The sequence below is a fragment of the Pogona vitticeps genome, chromosome 1 (genome assembly GCF_051106095.1).
Source record: "Pogona vitticeps strain Pit_001003342236 chromosome 1, PviZW2.1, whole genome shotgun sequence".
Taxonomy (NCBI): Eukaryota; Metazoa; Chordata; class Lepidosauria; order Squamata; family Agamidae; genus Pogona; species Pogona vitticeps.
In genome coordinates, this window is record NC_135783.1 from 131458643 (window position 1) to 131476643 (window position 18001).

Here is an 18001-nt window from a genome sequence, read left to right on the forward strand (position 1 = left end):
TGCCAGAAGTCTACCCAGAGTTTACTCCATAAAATAATATGTGCCTCACTATGTGGCTTTGCTCTGTTCTTTCTAGGAATGTTTTGTTTTTTAAAGGCCTTCTAAAGCAAAAGGATTTTGAAGTTGGTCTAATTTCTGGCTCAAGGGTTATTTGTCACTATTTTATTTTTGTTTGGCCTTGTTTGGTTGGTTGGGTTTTTTTTTTTGTCCTCTCCACACTGGATGATGAAAATACTTAAGCTTTTTCATATCTGAGGGAGAGATTGATGCAAAGTGAATTTGTCGTCTTTCCCAGCAACCCTGCCAAAAGCAACTCTTCAAAGCCAGCTGGCTGGTGTGTTTTTTTAGGTTGCTTTGGTGGGAACTGTCCAAAGATATTGGTAAAAACAATATTATAATGGAATCTTCTACATAAACCAACCTTGGCTATGAAGGGGTAAATGTTCTTCTCATTTGTACTATCATGGTATATTGCCTACTGAGGATATTCTTAATCTAGAAACTCACGTGGAAACTTCATGATGGTTTTGTGGAAAGTCTTTGCAGCCCAAGTATTTAATGAGTCTTCTGGGAATCCTGCTATTCTGCCAGACGACAGCCCATTGCATAGTTGTCCTTTGACCTTACCCTGCCCTTACAAAACTTCTAGGCTCAAAATCAAGAATCTGCAGGATATACAGTAATTTGATTCTTGGCACACGAGAGGTCTGGGCAATTTTATCTTAAGATCCTAGGCCTTTTTGCCACTGTAATTGAAGTTCTCAAAGATGCTGTTGCTCTTGTAGCTACAGTAAAGTGCTTAATTCCACCTGGAAATGGAGATAGTGTATGCTGTGGCGACTTAGTGGAACAGGCTACCATATCTCTCCTCATTTGGCTACCGTCTCCTCAATCTTTTCTAAAGGCTTGAGTACTGGTTTGAAAACAATGAAATTCAACAGGGATAAGTGCAGAGTACTACATTTAGGAGAAAGAAATCACACAGTTACGAGATATGGAATATCTGGCTCAGGAATACTACAAGTGAGTAGGATCTTGGACTTGTAGATCACAAGCAGAGTATGAGCTAACAGTGTGATGTGGCTGCAAAAAAGGCAAATGCTAATTTAGGCTGCATTAACAGTAGTCTCCAAATCCTGTGAAGTACTAGTTCTCTATTTGGCAATGATTAGGTTTCATCCTGAGTACTGTGTCCAGTACTGGATACCACATGTTAAGGATGCCAACAAACGAGCAAGTTCAGCAAAAGGTGACAAGGATGCTCAGGGGACTGGAAACCAAGACCTATGAAGAAAAACTGAAAGAACTGAGAATGTCTGTTATGTGCTGTCAGGTCAGAACTGACTTACAGTGACCCTGGAAACTCACATGGCAGAGTGGAACTGATAAAAGCATTACTTTGGAAGCCCTCCTAAGGTTCTGATATGATGTCATAGCATATACACAACAGGGCTTTCAGGGTAAGTGAGATAATTAGTGGTTTTACCAATTCCACACACACCAAGGAGTTTCCATGACCTGTTCTCCAGACACCTAGTCCATCACATGAACACTATTACACCACATTGGAGAATAGCTTTGAGAAAAGATGAATGAGAAATATGATAGCACAATTCAAATACAGTATTTGAACGATCATCATCCAGAGGAGAGGCATGATCTGTTCTTGATGATCCCAGAGTGCAGGACATGCAAGAATAGGCTCAAGCAGCTGTTAGCCAAATTTTGGTTGAGTATCAGGAAAAATTTCAAATGCTAAATCAGGTAATTTTTGAGTCTTCCACCTGAGAATTTGGGTGATAATTTAGTAAACTTACTAGGTTTAGCCAATTGAGGTCAGAGTAAAGCCAAAATGGTATTACCTAGTGGTTGTAATCCTCTGCTGATTTTATATCTGTGAAGATTCTCAGTCATCCAGGTGAGGTTATCTGGAAGTTGAGTCATGGCAACTGGACTTCTTTATTAAGTTGAATAAATCCCCCTGTCCATTGTCCATCTAACAAGCCTGTTCAGACCAGGGGGAAGTGAAACCAACATGGAAGATATATCAGGGATCTCCTACCAACTCTCCAGACTGAAGAGGCTACTTGGATGTAAAAAGAGCCTCGTGGCGCAGTGGTTAAACTGTACTGCAGCCAAAGCTGTGCTCACGACCTGGGGTTCAAGGCTCAAGGTTGACTCGGCCTTCTTCCGAGGTTGGTAAAATGAGTACCCAGCTCGCGGGGGGGGGGGGCAATGTGGAGCCTGCATAATTAACTTGTAAACCACCTAAAGAGTGGTTGAAGCACTACGGGGCGGTATATAAGCAGCACACTTTGCTTTTTTTTTTTAGCAAAACATTTCAACTTAATAAGTCCTCTGCTGATTTTGTTTCAAACAAAGGACAAGTGGGGAGATGTGTGTACACACATCCCTGTGCTTCTTTGTAGAACTGGTTGTCCGTGGAGGTCCAGTGGGAAACTGAATTCCCAATCGTACCTAACTCACTGAGCTATCTGGCCAGTTAACCTTTCAAGAGAGAAGATCTAACATAAACCCTGTACACAACAAATCTACTTCCCTGTTTGTGTATGTCTCTGCTGTGGTTTGCTTAGTGCCACTCAACAGTTATAAATAGTTCTTAGGGGTTGTATGAGTCTTCCATAAATGTTGAGGTTGTCCGAATTGAACCTTTAAATCTGTTCCACCCATGGTCTCTGTAGGGCTGAGAACATTTGCCCAGGCATCAAAACTCATGTTGTATCCTTATGTATTTTTCATTTGTGCGGAGTGTTCTATGCACATTTTCCAAACAGATGGTTTTTTGGGTGGAAAAGTACATACAGTATTGCACTTAAATTCCATTTAAAAGCCTACATCTTTGGGTCCCAGAGATGTAAATGGGGTTAACTCTGGTTCAATATGAAATGAATTTACTACTGTATATGTATTAACCTGCTTGCCAAAACAATGTCTGTGTTCTCATTTCACTGTGTTCTCAATACCCAGTTACCACCTCCGTTTTCCATGCGGTTTTTGACTTCACTCTTTACAGTTCCTCCCTCTGTGGGTGAACCAGTGCATGAATGTGTGTAACAGTTCACGTATCTGTTGAAATGGAATAGTCCATGAAAGTTCATGTTGTAATGAACTTTTCAGTCTTTAATGTGCGACTGTTCTCATTTTTGCTGCAACAGACTGACTTCTGTTACCCCATCTGATACGATGTGGATGTCTTCATTATGGTGGGATGGAGCTGCTGAGATCCCCTGAAGGGTTGGGGTGAGGCTTATTTTGGTGTAGGGAGTTTCTTGGTTTAAGAGGGAGAATAGTTGAGACAGTACTTTGATGGAATAATGTGGAGGTGGTGGACCGCAAATACAGATTCTTTATTTGATCCATGGTTCTAATAATAGTTTATTGGGGTCAAAAGAATATTTTCTCCCCAATTCTTCATGCTTTATTTTTAGATGGCAACTCAAGAGCCTTGGGATAGAATCCAGCTTCCCAAGGCCATTTCCCTTAAAGGTTATACGAATGTGTTCTTTCTTAGCCCCATCACAGCCCCTGTAGTAGCATAATATTTTATGTTGCATGGAATATATAAAATGGGTCTTGTTATGCACCTTCCAGTCAAAATGGAAGGTGCATAACAAATGGAAGGAAACAACCCTAATAGAAACCTCACAGTTAGTGAGATGATTAAGTAAGTTTGCCTACACCCCAGTGATTTAGCGTGTCATTTCCCTACCTATGCACCAGATTTTTGGGAAGGGGCAATCATGACCTTCTGTTTTCCCAATTTGCTTTCTCTTTTTTCCACAAGAACAAAACAATACCAACAAAACCCATAAAGAAGAAAAGGTGAAAATGTTGCACAACATCTTTTAGAAGGTAGCACTAGGATTCATCCATCTTAAAGTGCATTGTAACTCCGCGCTCCTGTTCTATAAAGGTACAGTATTGTCCCTGGAGTGCAGCCTTGATTTGAGTCAAGGTCTTTATTGCCTCAATGTCCAAAGTGAGGCAGGGCCAGGCCTGGTGAGCAGAGGAGGGAACCCCCAGGCAGGGCTAGGATAGAATCCTGCCGAAGTCCAGGGAGAACCATAGCCAGTCAGAGCTGCCATTACTGGGCTCGATGAGCCAATGGTTGTATAAAGCGACTTCCTCCATTCCTAAGGCAACAGGATTCTGGACACCACCATTTCAGTCTTGCACATGTAATGGTGAAATCAAAACAAAACAAAACTCACAGATTCACCACCCGAAGTAAACTACCCACGAGGAGAAATCTGTCCTGAACGTTTCTGTTATGTGCAACCTTTCTGTTATGCATGTTTTCTGTTTCTGCAAGGACTGTGTTGGTGAAGGAGAACACAACTCTTTCACCTCCATCTGGAGCGACACAGTCCAGAACTCGCCCTGTTGTACGCTAGCAAGCAAGATGTTTCTCCAGCGTGTTACAATCTGACGAGACCACGCCGCTCTATTTCCAAATATCCCGGGCAGCAAGCTGCAGCAAGAAAACAGAGCCTTTGTTCCCATCACTGGAGTCTTCTGGGATCCTGTTTACGTTACTGCAGAAGCCCAGGCCCCAAATGGTTAACTGTGGGCTCCTCTTCATGGGAAGGAGACTTGTGAACAGAGAGGCATTCTGCATTCCCAAAAAAGTGCCTTGCCAAAAGAAGCAGCTTACATCATGGGTCGCTGCTGTAGCGTTCCCACACATTTAGTTCCTAATTACTGTCCGACTGGACAGCTGAGCTGTTTCAAACAGGAAGCTGTTTATAGATAACACTGGCAAACCGGGTCGGATTTGCTGGATGCTGAAGCAGGAGGCTGCTTTAAATTAAAAACTAAACGACCGGGCCTTTGTAAATTGTCGCAATGTGGTTCATTTCTGTGGCGTCCCTCCGGGCAGAGGCTGTTCCACGGGGTCTGTTTTCTCAGCAGTCATAAAGGTAAGGTGATGCTTCCAAAAGTTCTAGCCAATCAGGTAGAGGGCAGGGCCGTTTATCCTTCCCTCCGGGGAAATGTGGAACACGAGCGACCGCTTTTATGTGGGATCAACAACTGCAGAATATTCTTTTCTAATGGAATTGGTTGAAAACAAAGTGCGGATCCTCCTGTTCCCGACAGCAGATGTTTAGATTTTGTGACCGGTACGAAGGAATCATTCATATCTCTATATTTTATCAGATATTAAACATCAGAATGGATTTCAACTCTTTTTCTTCTTTCAGGGTAGTATACTGTTATGTTTTTCTGGCTTTGGTTTCAGCAGTTTTAAAATAGCAGACATGCCGCAGGGTGTTTACAAATGAGTATCTCTCAGCAGACTGTGGGGAGCATGAAGTGATCATGGAGTGGGAAGTTGTTGGGGGGGGGGAAGGAGATAAAAGTATCATTCTTTGTTGTGATTAGCTAACTGATTTTGATGAATAGCACTAGGATGCTAAATGCACTCTTCCCAACCCTCAGAACTGCCTTCTATCATTGCAGAAATGGTGAGTCTTCCTCATGCGGCTGAGGAATGAAAAGTTTTATATTGCAAAAATGCAAGAGTGATCCTACTTATGACACTCGATGTGGTCTAGTGCACTGGTTCTTAACCTTGGGTTACTCAGGAGTTTTGGACTGCAACTCCCAGAAGCCTTCACCACCAGCTATGCTGACTGGGGTTTCTGGGAGTTGCAGTTCAAAAGCATCTGAGTAACAAAGGTTAAGAACCACTGGTCTAGTGGACAGAATGATGGGCTAAGGCTCAGGAGACCCTGAGTTCAAATCCCCACTTGATCATAACAACTCACAGGGTGGGGAGGATAGCACTTGTAAAGCCACCTTAAATAGGTCACATACCTTGAAAACCCTTATTAGGGTTGGAAGCAAATTAAGGGTGCCATTGGTTTGTTGTGACTTGATGGCACATAGCACAATCCTACTTAGAGCAGACCTTTTAAAATGAATGGCACGAATGCAGTGATATTGGCCAAGGTGCTGAAGGAAAGAATTGGAATGTCCATGGGGATAAAAGTTTACAAAATGGAGAGGGGTCATGGAGACTTTCGTAGGCTAGAATGGGGGGGGGGCTAGAGGGAAGCATGAGATGAGGAAGGCTTTTCCTTTGTTGCTGTCTTCTTCCTTCCAGCTTTTCTTCAGGCAATAGTAAATAGAGAAATCATACTGCTTATTCTAGCCTGAGATCTTGTCTCTGAGCTTTAAGCCCTGCCTCTAGTGAGTGGCTGCTGGTTGTAAATATGCCATACCAAGGAGAAGCACTCCCTCTCAGTTGTGGTGTACTATTTTCCTACTAAAGGACATGAAACCGGGCCTTCTCGGCGGTGGCTCCTCGCGTCTCCCTCCTGAGATCTGCGCGGCCCCCACTTTGGACACTTTTAAAAGTCAATTAAAAACATGGCTATACATTCAGGCCTTCCCTCCAGTTACCGTAATATCTGACTTTTCTGTTTATTCCCTCCTTATGTATTTTCTATTCTATTGTTGTATTCTGTTTATTACAATATGATTTATGTAATTGTTTGTATTTTTTGTATTATTTCACTGTTTTTACTATATTGGAAGCCGCCTAGAGTGGTCTTTTAGACCAGATGGGCGGGGTATAAATCAAATAAATAAATAAATAAATAAATACTATTTTCCCTACCATTGGAAGGTTTCCTGGAGATATACTTTTCTATGGACACCTGAAATTAATCCTTAAACCAAGCTCTGCTTGTAGGAAAGCTTATAGCAATGCAAAGGAGGCAACGAATGGCCTGGAAAGAGTAGAGGTGGGCTGGGGAGAAGGCCAAAGCTGAAAAAGTACATGAGGGATGGTGAAAGAAATTAAAAGGGGGAACAATCTTGGCAGTGGGAGAGGGATTCTGTTGTGGTATAAGGTTGGGAGATAAAAGCTAAGGGATACCAATACAGTTAATGGTACATTGGCGAAAGAAGGGAGAACATGGGAAAGAATCATGTGGAGAAAGAAGAAGGCTGGGTGTGAGGAGTATGAAAGTAGAGAAAAATAACAGAGGTGGCCCAAGACAATGTTTTCTGAGGTAGACCAGTGAATGGCACTCCACTTGCCCTAAAGTACCCAAGAAAGCCAAACAAATCCTATTGACATCGCAGGCAGAAAATCCTGTTTCTCCTCTGTGGTCTCTGTGGATCACACAGATGGATTCTATATTAATTGCTCAGAGTCTGTTTGGAAAGCTCCCAAGCTTACTAGACTATGGACGTTGCAAAAGAAGCAATGAACAGTCTGTTGCCATTTATTTCATGATACCAAATTATCTGCTGCCTGACACAGGTCCCTCACTTTGCCCAATGGTAGTGTTGGCCCTGGGAAAGGAAAGGAAAGCCACATGAATAAGTTGTGTGGCGAAGAAAGGGAATGGTAGAAGAGAGGGAGGGCATGGAAAATGAAAACCGAGAAGGTACATTTTTGAAGAGTTTGATTTTGTAGGCCCTTATGTCATTTTAAATGTACAACCTGCAACTCGATCCCCTTTGTTATCATTATTCCCAACAAAAAAAATTAATGGGATTAATACATTGTAGAAACCAAAGTAGGGAGAAGTGGGAAGGAAGAGCGTACTCTTCATAGTTAAACTGGAAACCAGCCTGATTACATAAAACCTTTCAAGACTTTGCACAACTCAGTAAGTGGCGCCTTACAGTAGAACCATTTCTCAGTCCTAGATGGCTCCTGAGATAGCCTTTGGATATTTCCCAAGCCATTTTTATACAGTATATTCATGAGCAGCTCCTGTGCATGTGAGAGAATTGTCTAAATCAGGGATGGGCAAAAAGCAGATCAGAATTTACTGATGTATCTTTGGTTAATTTGCAGTGGACGGAGAACAACTTCTGACTTTCTTTAACAAGAGAAAGAAGACACTCTCTCACCCTTCCATGCACCAAATTATACTGGAGAAATCTGGGAGGGAAATACTGTAGTGACAAGAGGATTTTTGAGGGGAAGGACTGAGAGGTCTCTTCAGCTTGGGTGCTCAAAGCACATGGCTGAGCTCAAAAGGAATTCAGGAATTCAGCACACACACCCCATAAACCCAACAGTCTTGAAGTCTGCCTACCTGCTGGCATCTAAATGCAGCCGCGGGGGGGGGGGCTTTTGTACAATTCCACAACAAACACTTGTGACTGGGCCACATCCAAGTATGCAGGGATGGAGACTCCAGTTGCAGGACATCCTGTCAAGGCAGACTTAAGTTGCACCAGGCACTCAATGCGTGCTTTTTTTAATGACTCGGATTCAACTCATTTCTTGGAACCAATCCATCCCTCCCTTTTTTTGGGGGGGGGGAATCTTATTTTTCGATAGGGACTTGGGACACGGTACCGAAGACTCAAACTCAGATTTGGGATGCAAACCAAAGACTTGCCGACATTCCTGCAAGTATGTGAGCCACTTAGGCCCTACTATTTTTGTGGGACACCCCTTTGAGAATGTGATTAAAAGACTGTCACAATAACGCCAGAGATTGTAACCTCTCCATTTCTAGATTCAAACTCGGAGCCACTGTAGAGAGCAGCTACCTTGGTTAGAAAGGGCTATGAGGAAAAAAAACCAATATGATAGCTAAGGTCCCTGCTTCTTTTGTCAGCATATCTATATCTCAACCTGTGTGAAGGGAGAAAAGCTCCAAACACTTTCAGCTGTTAAGGAATTCCCTCTTGTAATTATGGGCTATCTACAATGCATAGTTTGGCTGTAAGAGGAGGCAGCAGCTGGTTGGTATAACACCAATGCAGAAAGGGTGGAAGTTGCTTCTTGCCATCCATCTTCTGTCAACATGCTGCCTGTTACCTGACCCAACATCTTAGGCACCAGTCACTACGGGACACTAGCGGACACTCATGGTGATTCTACTTCAATTATCCGATTATTCAATTACTTGTTGGATTCAAATTATAAAAAGTCTAGCAATCTTGCAAGGATAGTAGCACTGCTTTCCATACAAAAGCATTTGGAAAGGGATTTAAAAGTTAAGTAATATGTCAAATCAAGACTTTAAATCAAAGTTCGGTCTTGAGAACTGAGTGGCAGAGTGCAGGCCTTACCACATTCAAAGTTTTATCAGGAATTAGCTGTCACCCTCACAGGACTTGCATGCAGTACAGACCAAAGAAATTTCAGATCAAAGAACTGGGCATCCAAAATAAGAGTGGTGGCTTTGGGTTTTGATACACCAATCCCTCTCCTACCTGCCAAGATTAGTGCTCCCATCTGTTCATTTCGGCAGGCATTTTTGTCCCTTTCAGCAGTAGCCTTTTTGTTTGTTTTCTTGTTCATATTTTGGGTACACAGATGAATCTTGTTTCTCCAAGTATGCTTATCCATTTTATAATTGGGTATACAGTGGTGCCCCGTATAGCGAGGTTAATCCGTTCCGGATTAACCTTCGCTATGTGAAAACATCGCTGTATGGGCAAGGAAAGCCTATTGGAACGCATTAAACTTAGTTTAATGCGTTCCAATAAGCGTCCAAACTTACCCCTCCAGCGATGTTTTCGCGTCCGGCGGCCATTTTGGAGCCGCCGATCAGCTGATTGGCGGTTCCAAAATGGCCGCCGGATGACCCGAAATGCCCCCGTTAAGTGAGGCACCACTGTACTTCTAATTAGGGATATGGTGACGTTGCGGGTTAAACTGTAGAGCAGGGGTCTCAAACATGCGGCTCGGGGGCTATATGTGGCCCGCCGGATGATAGTTTGTGGCCCTGCCTTGCCTGCCCCCGAAGCGCCCACACGTACTCTGCTGTCAAGAGTCAAAAAAAGCCTCGCCTCGCTCGCCAGCTCTCTCCCAAGACAGCGCCTCTTGCACCCTCCATCCGGAACTGCAGCCTGCCAGCCCGCCCTCCTGTCTGCCGACTGACAGGCTGCAGTTCCACATGGAGGGTGCAAGAGGCGCTGTCTTGGGGGAGAGTTGGTGAGTGAGGCGTGCTGCCGGCCCTTTCCCCTGAGCGCCCAAGCTGCTGCCACGTGATGCCTGAGAGCGGAGCTCACTCCCGGCCCATCTTCAAAGAGCGCCTCCAAGCCGCCAACAGCAGCGGCGGCTGCCGCCGCCGCTTCTTCCAGGGAACCAGCTCTCTGGCTCTCTTTCTTTCTCAGCACCCCCAGCACCAGCCCGGCCAGCGGCCGCCTCAGCACCCAGCGGTGCTTCCTCCTCCTCCTCCTCCTCCTCTTCATCCTGCTTCAGCTGCCGTGGCTCTGGAGGCTCTCTGGGCTCACCTCGCAGTTTGCTCCTGTCCTGGTGGGGATAGCTGCTGCTGCTGAGTGTGCCTTTTTTTTGAGGGGGGGACCTTCAGATGAAAGTTGCTGGACCTCCGTGTGTGTGTATGTTTGTGTGCGCGCATGCACCTGTGGGGGTGGCCCATTCTGTTTAATTTCGCAGGTACCGATGGGGGCTTTTCTCCTTTGGCCACGTAATTCTGTGAGGGTTTAAAAAAAAAATTATGTTGTGCCCACCCGGGTACGCAGTCGCCGGCATTCCCTCCCTTCTCTGCTTCTTCGTCCTGCTGCTGGTGGTGATAATGAAGGAGCTGGAGGGGGTTGTGGCTGGCGACGAGGGCTCGTGCGCCCCTCCTCCTCGGAGCCCCAGCCGGGCTAAGGAAACTCCTGGGCGGCTTCCTCGGGGCTCTTGCTCCGCTTGGCGGAAAATCTGATGCGGCCCAGCCTCACCCAGACTCTACCTCCAGCGGCCCCCAGGTAAATTGAGTTTGAGACCCCTGCTGTAGAGCCTCTGGGCTGCAAGGTCGAAAGATCAGTAGTTCTAATCCATGCAATGGAGTGAACTCCCGTTGCTTGTCCCAGCTCCTGCCAACGGAGCAGTTTGAAAGCATGTAAATGCGAGTACATAAATAGGTACCACCTCGGTGGGAAGGTCACGGCGTTCTGTGTCTAGTCGCACTGGCCACGTGACCACAAAAACTGTCTATGTTCCAATGCTGGCTCTACAGCTTGGAAATGGGGATGGGCACCGCCCCCTAGAGTCGGACACGCCTGGACAAATTGTCAAGGGGAACCTTTGCGTTTGCATACTTCTAATTCTACTGTGCTGTAAAGTCCATGGATCACAGACACCTGTGATGTTTTGTTCTGTTTCCTCTCTTGTTTTATTCTGGTAAGTCTAATGAAGGTTGCTGCTGCTGGTGCTTAGAAAAGATGCATAGGCACACCTGTGTTTGTGTGCTCCCTCACTCACAGGATCAGCAACAAGGGTAAAATCCTTTTGTGCAATTACATACACAGAATTCAAAGTTTTGTGCATGACAATTGCGCTAGCACCGAAGCGGATGTACTATTCCTGAAGCACTTCTCCCAGCATATTGCATAATTGGCCATGCAGGGACACACAACTGATTGTGCAATTTGATTGTGTGAGTCCCTATTGCCTGGTGTAACACCTGGCAGATTTATGCTGGTGTAACTTGATGCCACCACAAACAGGATGGTGGCCACTACATGATGCAATGACTGTTATATTTTGACTCTTTAATTTCAAGTGTTTGCTTTTCAACCTTGTTTGTTCATGCAGTAGGCAAGTATTGAAATTTCTCTTGTCTGCAATGTGGGGTATTTAAGATAAGCCAGACCATTAGTTTTTGAGTTTTCTGCAGTATATGACAAGTTAACTTTGCCGCACCCCACCCCACACTTTGGCTATCCAAACTGTATTTCGAAACTCTGACGCTTTATGTTATTGAAATGGTAAGAACATAAGGACTGAAATTATTGTTTACGGAGGTATTGCTCCCCCTATAGTTGTACCTGCTGGAAGACAGTCCACAGCAATATTGTGTAGCAGGTAAATGGCATAATCTGGCATTGTTTGAAAGAAAAGAAAAATAAATCCAGGGGATAGTAAAAAGAGTGATGGCCCTTCTGGTCCTCCCTGTGGATCCAACCTCCATTCTTTGGTTGGATGCTTTGTCCCATAGAACTCAGTGGAGGTCACTAGAAACCATCTGTACGCTCCTGGGTTATGTACTTATTTTGCATTTCCAAATCAGGACAGTCTTGCCCCCTTGTTTTCTTCTGCTGCTTGACAAGGCACTGAGTGGAAAAGCAGCCTTATTTGGTCTTTTAGTAGGGTATCTCTCCCCCCCCCCGGCCGCCCATCTGTTTGTACTTGGGATCTCTTCTGAAACGGCTTTCTTTCCCCTTAGTTGAACTCTCCCAGTGGTTTTGAAAATTCGCGTCAGGGGCCTCTCAAGGGGATCAGAGGGGAACTGTGAGCTGACCTCTCCCACCGCAGGCATTGATTGGTCTTGGAGCCTGGATGCCAACCTCTTCCTCCAGATCAATGCAGCCTGGAGAGTTTCTTCTTGGGTTGGTGGCCTGTGATCATGAGTTCCCGCTCTTCTTCTTCTTCTTCTTCCCCTGGAGACCCTGAGTTCTCTGTAACCTTTGCCTTCCATTTCATCTCATCCGAGAGTCTGAGCTTATTTTGGGCAAAGGAGCAGAATGGCTAGTTACAATTTGGAAGTTTGAGATAATCTCCTTTTTTGCCTTCCAAAGTCTCACTCAGATGAAGGTGAAGAATGCTTAGTAGAGCTGACCTGCAAAAATTACCGAATGGCAGAAAAAAATTCTGTAGATGCTCTTTCATGCTTTTCACCTGTATAAGGTTTCTTTAATAAACTGCAAGGTAGGAGGCACTTGACTATTGCATTTGTAGAAGCCTGCACACTGCCTCAGATGATTGAAGTTGCTGGAATTCCTATTAACTGTTTATTCATTCCTTCCTTTAGGAGTAAGGGACAAGCTCATTATGAAGAGTGATCTGGTTTTCTTTGCCTCTGTAATTAGCCTTGCCTTCCTGTCTCTGTTGAGATCTGGATATGCTCAGCATCTTGCAGAAGAATCCTGCTCTGTCCAGATTCTGGTTCCAGGCCTCAAAGGTAATGGCTAAATCTCTCCCTACAACTAAGGAAGATGCCAGTATTCTTGTTTGCTATGTATGATTCCAAAGGGGTAGGGGCGTGAATCTGTTGTGGCCCTCTCTATGATCTTGTGCCACCTTAAAGACGAAGGCTGGAATCCTATTGTGTACGAGCAAAACAGAAACCCTCGCCACTACCATGATGCTGGATTTCCTGCATTGCCCTTACACAAGATGAGATCCCCTCTAAAGAATAGCCAAGTTATACTTGTGCAGAGGGAGCCCTAGAGGCCACCTTGCACAAGTTCCATTAAAGTCAAACCACTTGTGCCATGATCATAGTATGAGCGGTTTGCTCAAAATAGGATCTTGCCTCATGCATTGTTACAGGATCATAGGCTATATCCATCTGATAAAAAGCCCAAGGTGTCCACAAAAATGCCAGGTCTGTATCCAATAAATCCCAGCTTATTCAAGACCTTATTCTGGAGGAGGATGCAGACCTGGCGTGCATAACTGAGACCTGGATGGGTGGGGAAGGAGGGGTTCCTCTGACCCTTTCCTGCCCTCCAGGTTATGCAGTCCAGCACCAGGGCAGACTGGAGGGGCGGGGGGGAAGGAGTTGCCATTGTTTTATAGAAAATCATTAGAGGTTACTAGGCGCTCCTCGGTTGTGAAGCCAGGTCTGGAGGCCCTTCATGTGCGGATTGGGGCTAGGGATGGTATTGGGATCTTGCTGGGTTACCGCGCTCCCCGTGACTCAGCCACCTCCCTACCGGAGCTGGTGGACTTCATCTCCGTGGCACTGTTGGAGTCCCTGAGACTTCTGGTCCTGGGTGACTTCAACATCCATGCGGAGGCGGAGGTATCCGGTCCAGCTCTTGAGTTCTTGGAAACCATGGCTTCCTTGAACTTATCCCAACATGTCAACGGCCCCACGCACATGGGCGGCCATATGCTCGACTTGGTTTTTTCCACCGAGTGTAATGAGCGTGGTCTGATGGTGACTGACCTTGTGTCAGTCCCCTTGCCATGGTCAGACCATTACCTAATAAAATGTAACCTCACAATGGCGCTCTCCCCTTGGAGGGAGCATGGATCTATTTTGATGGTCCGCCCTTGAAGGTTACTGGATCCAGTTGGTTTTCAGGATACCATGAGAGGGATTCCAGCAGAACTGTCTGGCGCTCCTGTCGAAGCTCTGGTCGATGGTTGGTTTTCCGCCGCTACTAGGGCTGTTGACACGATCGCACCCAAACGCCCTCTCAGGAGCAGAGCTCGGCCAGGACCCTGGTATAGTCAGGATCTACGAGCGATGAAGCGAATAAGGAGACGGCTAGAGTGTGCTTGGAGAAAGAAACCGACGGACTATAGTAAAATAGCTGTCAGGATTGCAACTAACCGTTACCTAGCCAAGGTAAAGGCTGCTAGAAGATCTTACCTCGCTGACCGGATAAGTGAAGCTTCCAACCAGCAGGCGGAACTTTTCCGTATAGTTCACGATCTATCCGGAATTGGTCAGGGTGAAGGGCCTCCCACTAGCATCTCACCTGACCAGTTTGCAGCGTTTTTAAAATCCAAAGTGGAGGCCATCCGCCATGACCTTTCTCCTTTTTTAAATACAATGGATCGAGCTGAGATGTCCAGCGCTCCGTCCTGCCCGGTTATTCTCGACTCCTTTCAGCCTGTAACACCAGATTTGGTGGGCAAGGTGCTTGATCGCTGTTGGGCCACCACCTCTTCTCTCGACCCTTGCCCGGCCTGGCTAATCAAAGCAGCCAGGCCGGTAACAACTGAATGGGCCACTGCAATAATTAATGGGTCTCTCCAGGAGGGCAAGGTCCCCCTCGCCCTCAAGGAGACACTCATTAGGCCCATTAGGAAGAAACCAAATTTGGCGGCGGACAAAACTGGCAATTATAGGCCCGTCGCCAATGTTTCCTTCCTCAGCAAAGTGGTTGAGAGGGTGGTGGCAGATCAGCTTCAGGCGCTTTTGGACGAAACCAATGCTCTGGACCCATTTTAGTTGGGCTTCAGGCCGCGCTATGGTACAGAGACGGCACTGGTCGCACTGTTGGATGACCTGTTGAGGGAGGCCGATGGGGGCAACATGTCCTTGTTGGTCCTTCTCGACATCTCAGCTGCCTTTGATACCGTCGACCACGGTATCCTCCTGGGGAGGCTCTCTGAGTTGGGAGTCGGTGGCCTGGCACTTGCCTGGCTCCGCTCCTTCCTGGAGGACCGCCCCCAGAGAGTACAGCTTGGGGAGAGGGTCTCGGCCCTGTGGAATCTCAATTGTGGGGTTCCACAGGGGTCGATCATCTCCCCAATGCTGTTTAATATCTATATGAGGCCGCTGGGCAGGGTCATCAGGGGGTGTGGGGCATCGTGTCATCAGTATGCTGATGACACACAGCTCTACATCTCCTTTACACCAACTTCAGTGGATGCCGTCCGGTCCCTCCAGCGCTGCCTGGACACCGTACTGGAATGGATGCAGTCAAATGGATTGAGGCTGAACCCGGACAAGACGGAGGTCTTGAGGGTGGGCGGCCCTTCCGTCAGCGGCATAGGTGACTCCCTCTCCTTTGGAGGGACAACCCTTGCCGCAAAGAATGAGGTTCGCAGCTTGGGAATACATCTGGACCCGGCACTTACCATGGAAACCCAGGTGGCGTCCGTGGCCCATTCCGCCTATTTTCATCTATGGTGGATTGCCCAGCTGCGACCATATCTTGATCGGGGGGCCCTCACTACTCTAGTCCACGTGCTCGTAATCTCAAGATTAGATCATTGTAATGCACTCTTCGTAGGGCTGCCTTTGAGGCTGACGCGGAAACTTCAGATGGTCCAGAATGCGGCAGCCAGGCTTCTCAGTGGGGTGAGAAAACACCAGCATATCTCCCCCACTCTGGCTGCTTTGCACTGGTTGCCCATCCGTTTCCGTGTTGACTTCAAAGTGCTAATGCTTACATATAAAGCCCTAAACGGTTTGGGACCTCAATATTTGGCAGATTGTCTTCTCCACCCAGATCTACCCGAATCACTCGACATAGCCAGCAGGGGCGGCTGAGGGGTCTGACGCCGAGGGAGGCCCGGAAGGAAAAAACAAGAAACCGGGCCTTCTCGGCGGTGGCTCCTCGCCTGTGGAATGCCCTCCCAACAGAAATTCGGCTGGCACCCTTGCTGGGTGTTTTTAAAAGCCAGTTAAAAACTTGGTTATTCAAGAAGGCCTTCCCTCCAGTCAATTAAGTCTTTCTCTCTTTTTTTTTCTTTCTTTGCTATTCCATTTTGGTAATCCTCTCTTTAAATTAATTGTTTTAAATTGAAATTTGTAATTTTATGATTTTATATATTTTTATACTGTTTTGTTTTATTTTGTAAGCCGCCCCGAGTAGACATGGTCTAGAGGGGTGGGGTAAAAATCAAATAAATAAATAAATAAAAGCCCATGCTATAAGTTTTTTAATCCTTAAGGTAGCAGACAGGACTCCTTATTTTTATTACCTATGGTGACTCTCTACCAATAGTTAAATGATTTACATTCTCTAAACTACGCTATCACATGTTTTAACTGAATTGTAATTGAGTTTGTTATGATGTATTGTCACAGTAACTCTAATGATTGCATTTCTTTGTTTTTGTGAGCCGCTTTGACTAAAACACATTGTGAAAGATTCCTTTTACAAATTGATTATGCCTGTATGAAAACTGGCCTTTCTAAAACTTTGCTGCTTCCTCATTCAGAGTCTTGAATGCAGCCAGAATATCAGGCATGGCTTCCGGAAGGCTCTAAATGGTCACAATACAGAGGGCACAGGACACAACTCAATGTGAGCCCTCTCCCTTGCCTGCATATTGATCTGATTCTGAGACATTTCTTATGACTGCAAGCTTAGTACCCACCAAAATCCCCAGTTCTAGAAAAAGAACTATCCCAGAAATAGAACAAACATTTCACATTTTCTCAAGACTTTGTCCAGTTTGGATGGAACAGCACATAGAACTGAAGGAGGGGGAGGGTCTCAAAGAGTTTTTTTCCACCTGATATTTATATTAGCTGCTTTGTTCCCTGGCTTAGAATGACACCTGCCACTGCTTACTCACTCTTGTTGCATTAATTGATGAACAGATGTTTTGTGAATGGTTTAGAATTTTTAGACCTTTATTATATATTTGAGATGGAAGTGTCACTTTGATCACCTGTTAAGCCTTCAACTTAACAGGTAATCAGCTATTACCTTTTTTGTTTGTTTGTTTCACCCAAACCTTGATAAAGTCTCTTTAGAATCATTACTGTGATTTAGAGTTGTCCATTTACCATGAAATAGGGACGTGGTGGCGCTGTGGGTTAAACCGCAGAAGCCTCTGTGCTGCAAGGTCAGAAGGCCAGCAGTTGTAAGATTGAATCCACGCGATGGAGTGAGCTCCCGTCGCTTGTCTGAGCTCCTGCCAACCTGCATTCTTCTTCATCTTAATTGCCACCTTGTTATCCCTTGTACTGCCATGCCGCTGTCAGAGTTGTGTGCACTAGTTATATGGGGCTGGGTTGGCACTCGGAAAGCCCGGATCCAGGATCCAGCCCCTACTGAGCCATGGAACTCTTTGGGTAGCCTTATGACAGTCACTCTTTTTTTCCAGCTCTGGAGGCTGATGGCCTTGATGTCTGTAGAGTGATCAATCCATTTTGGGTTTTGTTCTGAACTTCAAAGGAACTACAAAAAATGCTGGACCTATTTTGGGGGTAGGACTCAGCATGTTGAATAGCTTCTGTAACTTAGACCAGAGTGGATTCGCTGCCCCATTGGCAGTAGAGACACTCTGCTAGCGTTCAGCCTAAAACACCTTGTAGGGCTGTTGTGAGGACAAAGCAAGGCGAAGAACCACATTGACCTTGTCAGAGGGAAGGCAGCATATAAACGTAGCAATACAACTAATAAACCTTCTGTATTTGCCCTGTGAAGAAAAATGGTCCATACCCCTGGATGACAGCTCTTCTGCTGGTGAAGGGCGAAGACAGGAGAAGGTGGCTCTGTGCAGTGTGGCTGCTAGCTTTTGTCACGACAAATAGGGCATGCTCAGTCCTCACATCTTATGAAGGGCAGCAAA

General features: G+C 45.8%; 2 protein-coding genes across 5 annotated transcripts in view; one reads left to right on the forward strand and one right to left on the reverse strand.

The window, feature by feature from the left end:
* Positions 1–18001, reverse strand: part of LOC144587799 (uncharacterized) — an 887030-nt gene that overhangs the window by 208991 nt on the left and 660038 nt on the right. The gene's annotated exons all lie outside the window — the stretch shown is intronic.
* The window catches only part of COLEC11 (collectin subfamily member 11), a 38113-nt gene continuing 20156 nt past the window's right edge, over positions 45–18001 (forward strand). For 2 of the 4 annotated variants that reach the window (XM_020782597.3, XM_020782598.3), the window contains exons 1-2: positions 45–4940; positions 12762–12911. In XM_020782597.3, the coding sequence (XP_020638256.1) occupies positions 12782–12911 (130 nt within the window). In that variant the 5' untranslated portion in view covers positions 45–4940; positions 12762–12781. Of the gene's footprint in view, positions 4941–5012; positions 5142–12761; positions 12912–18001 lie in introns of those variants that run through there. The other 2 variants (XM_073001125.2, XM_078389177.1) reach the window with 2 other exon arrangements.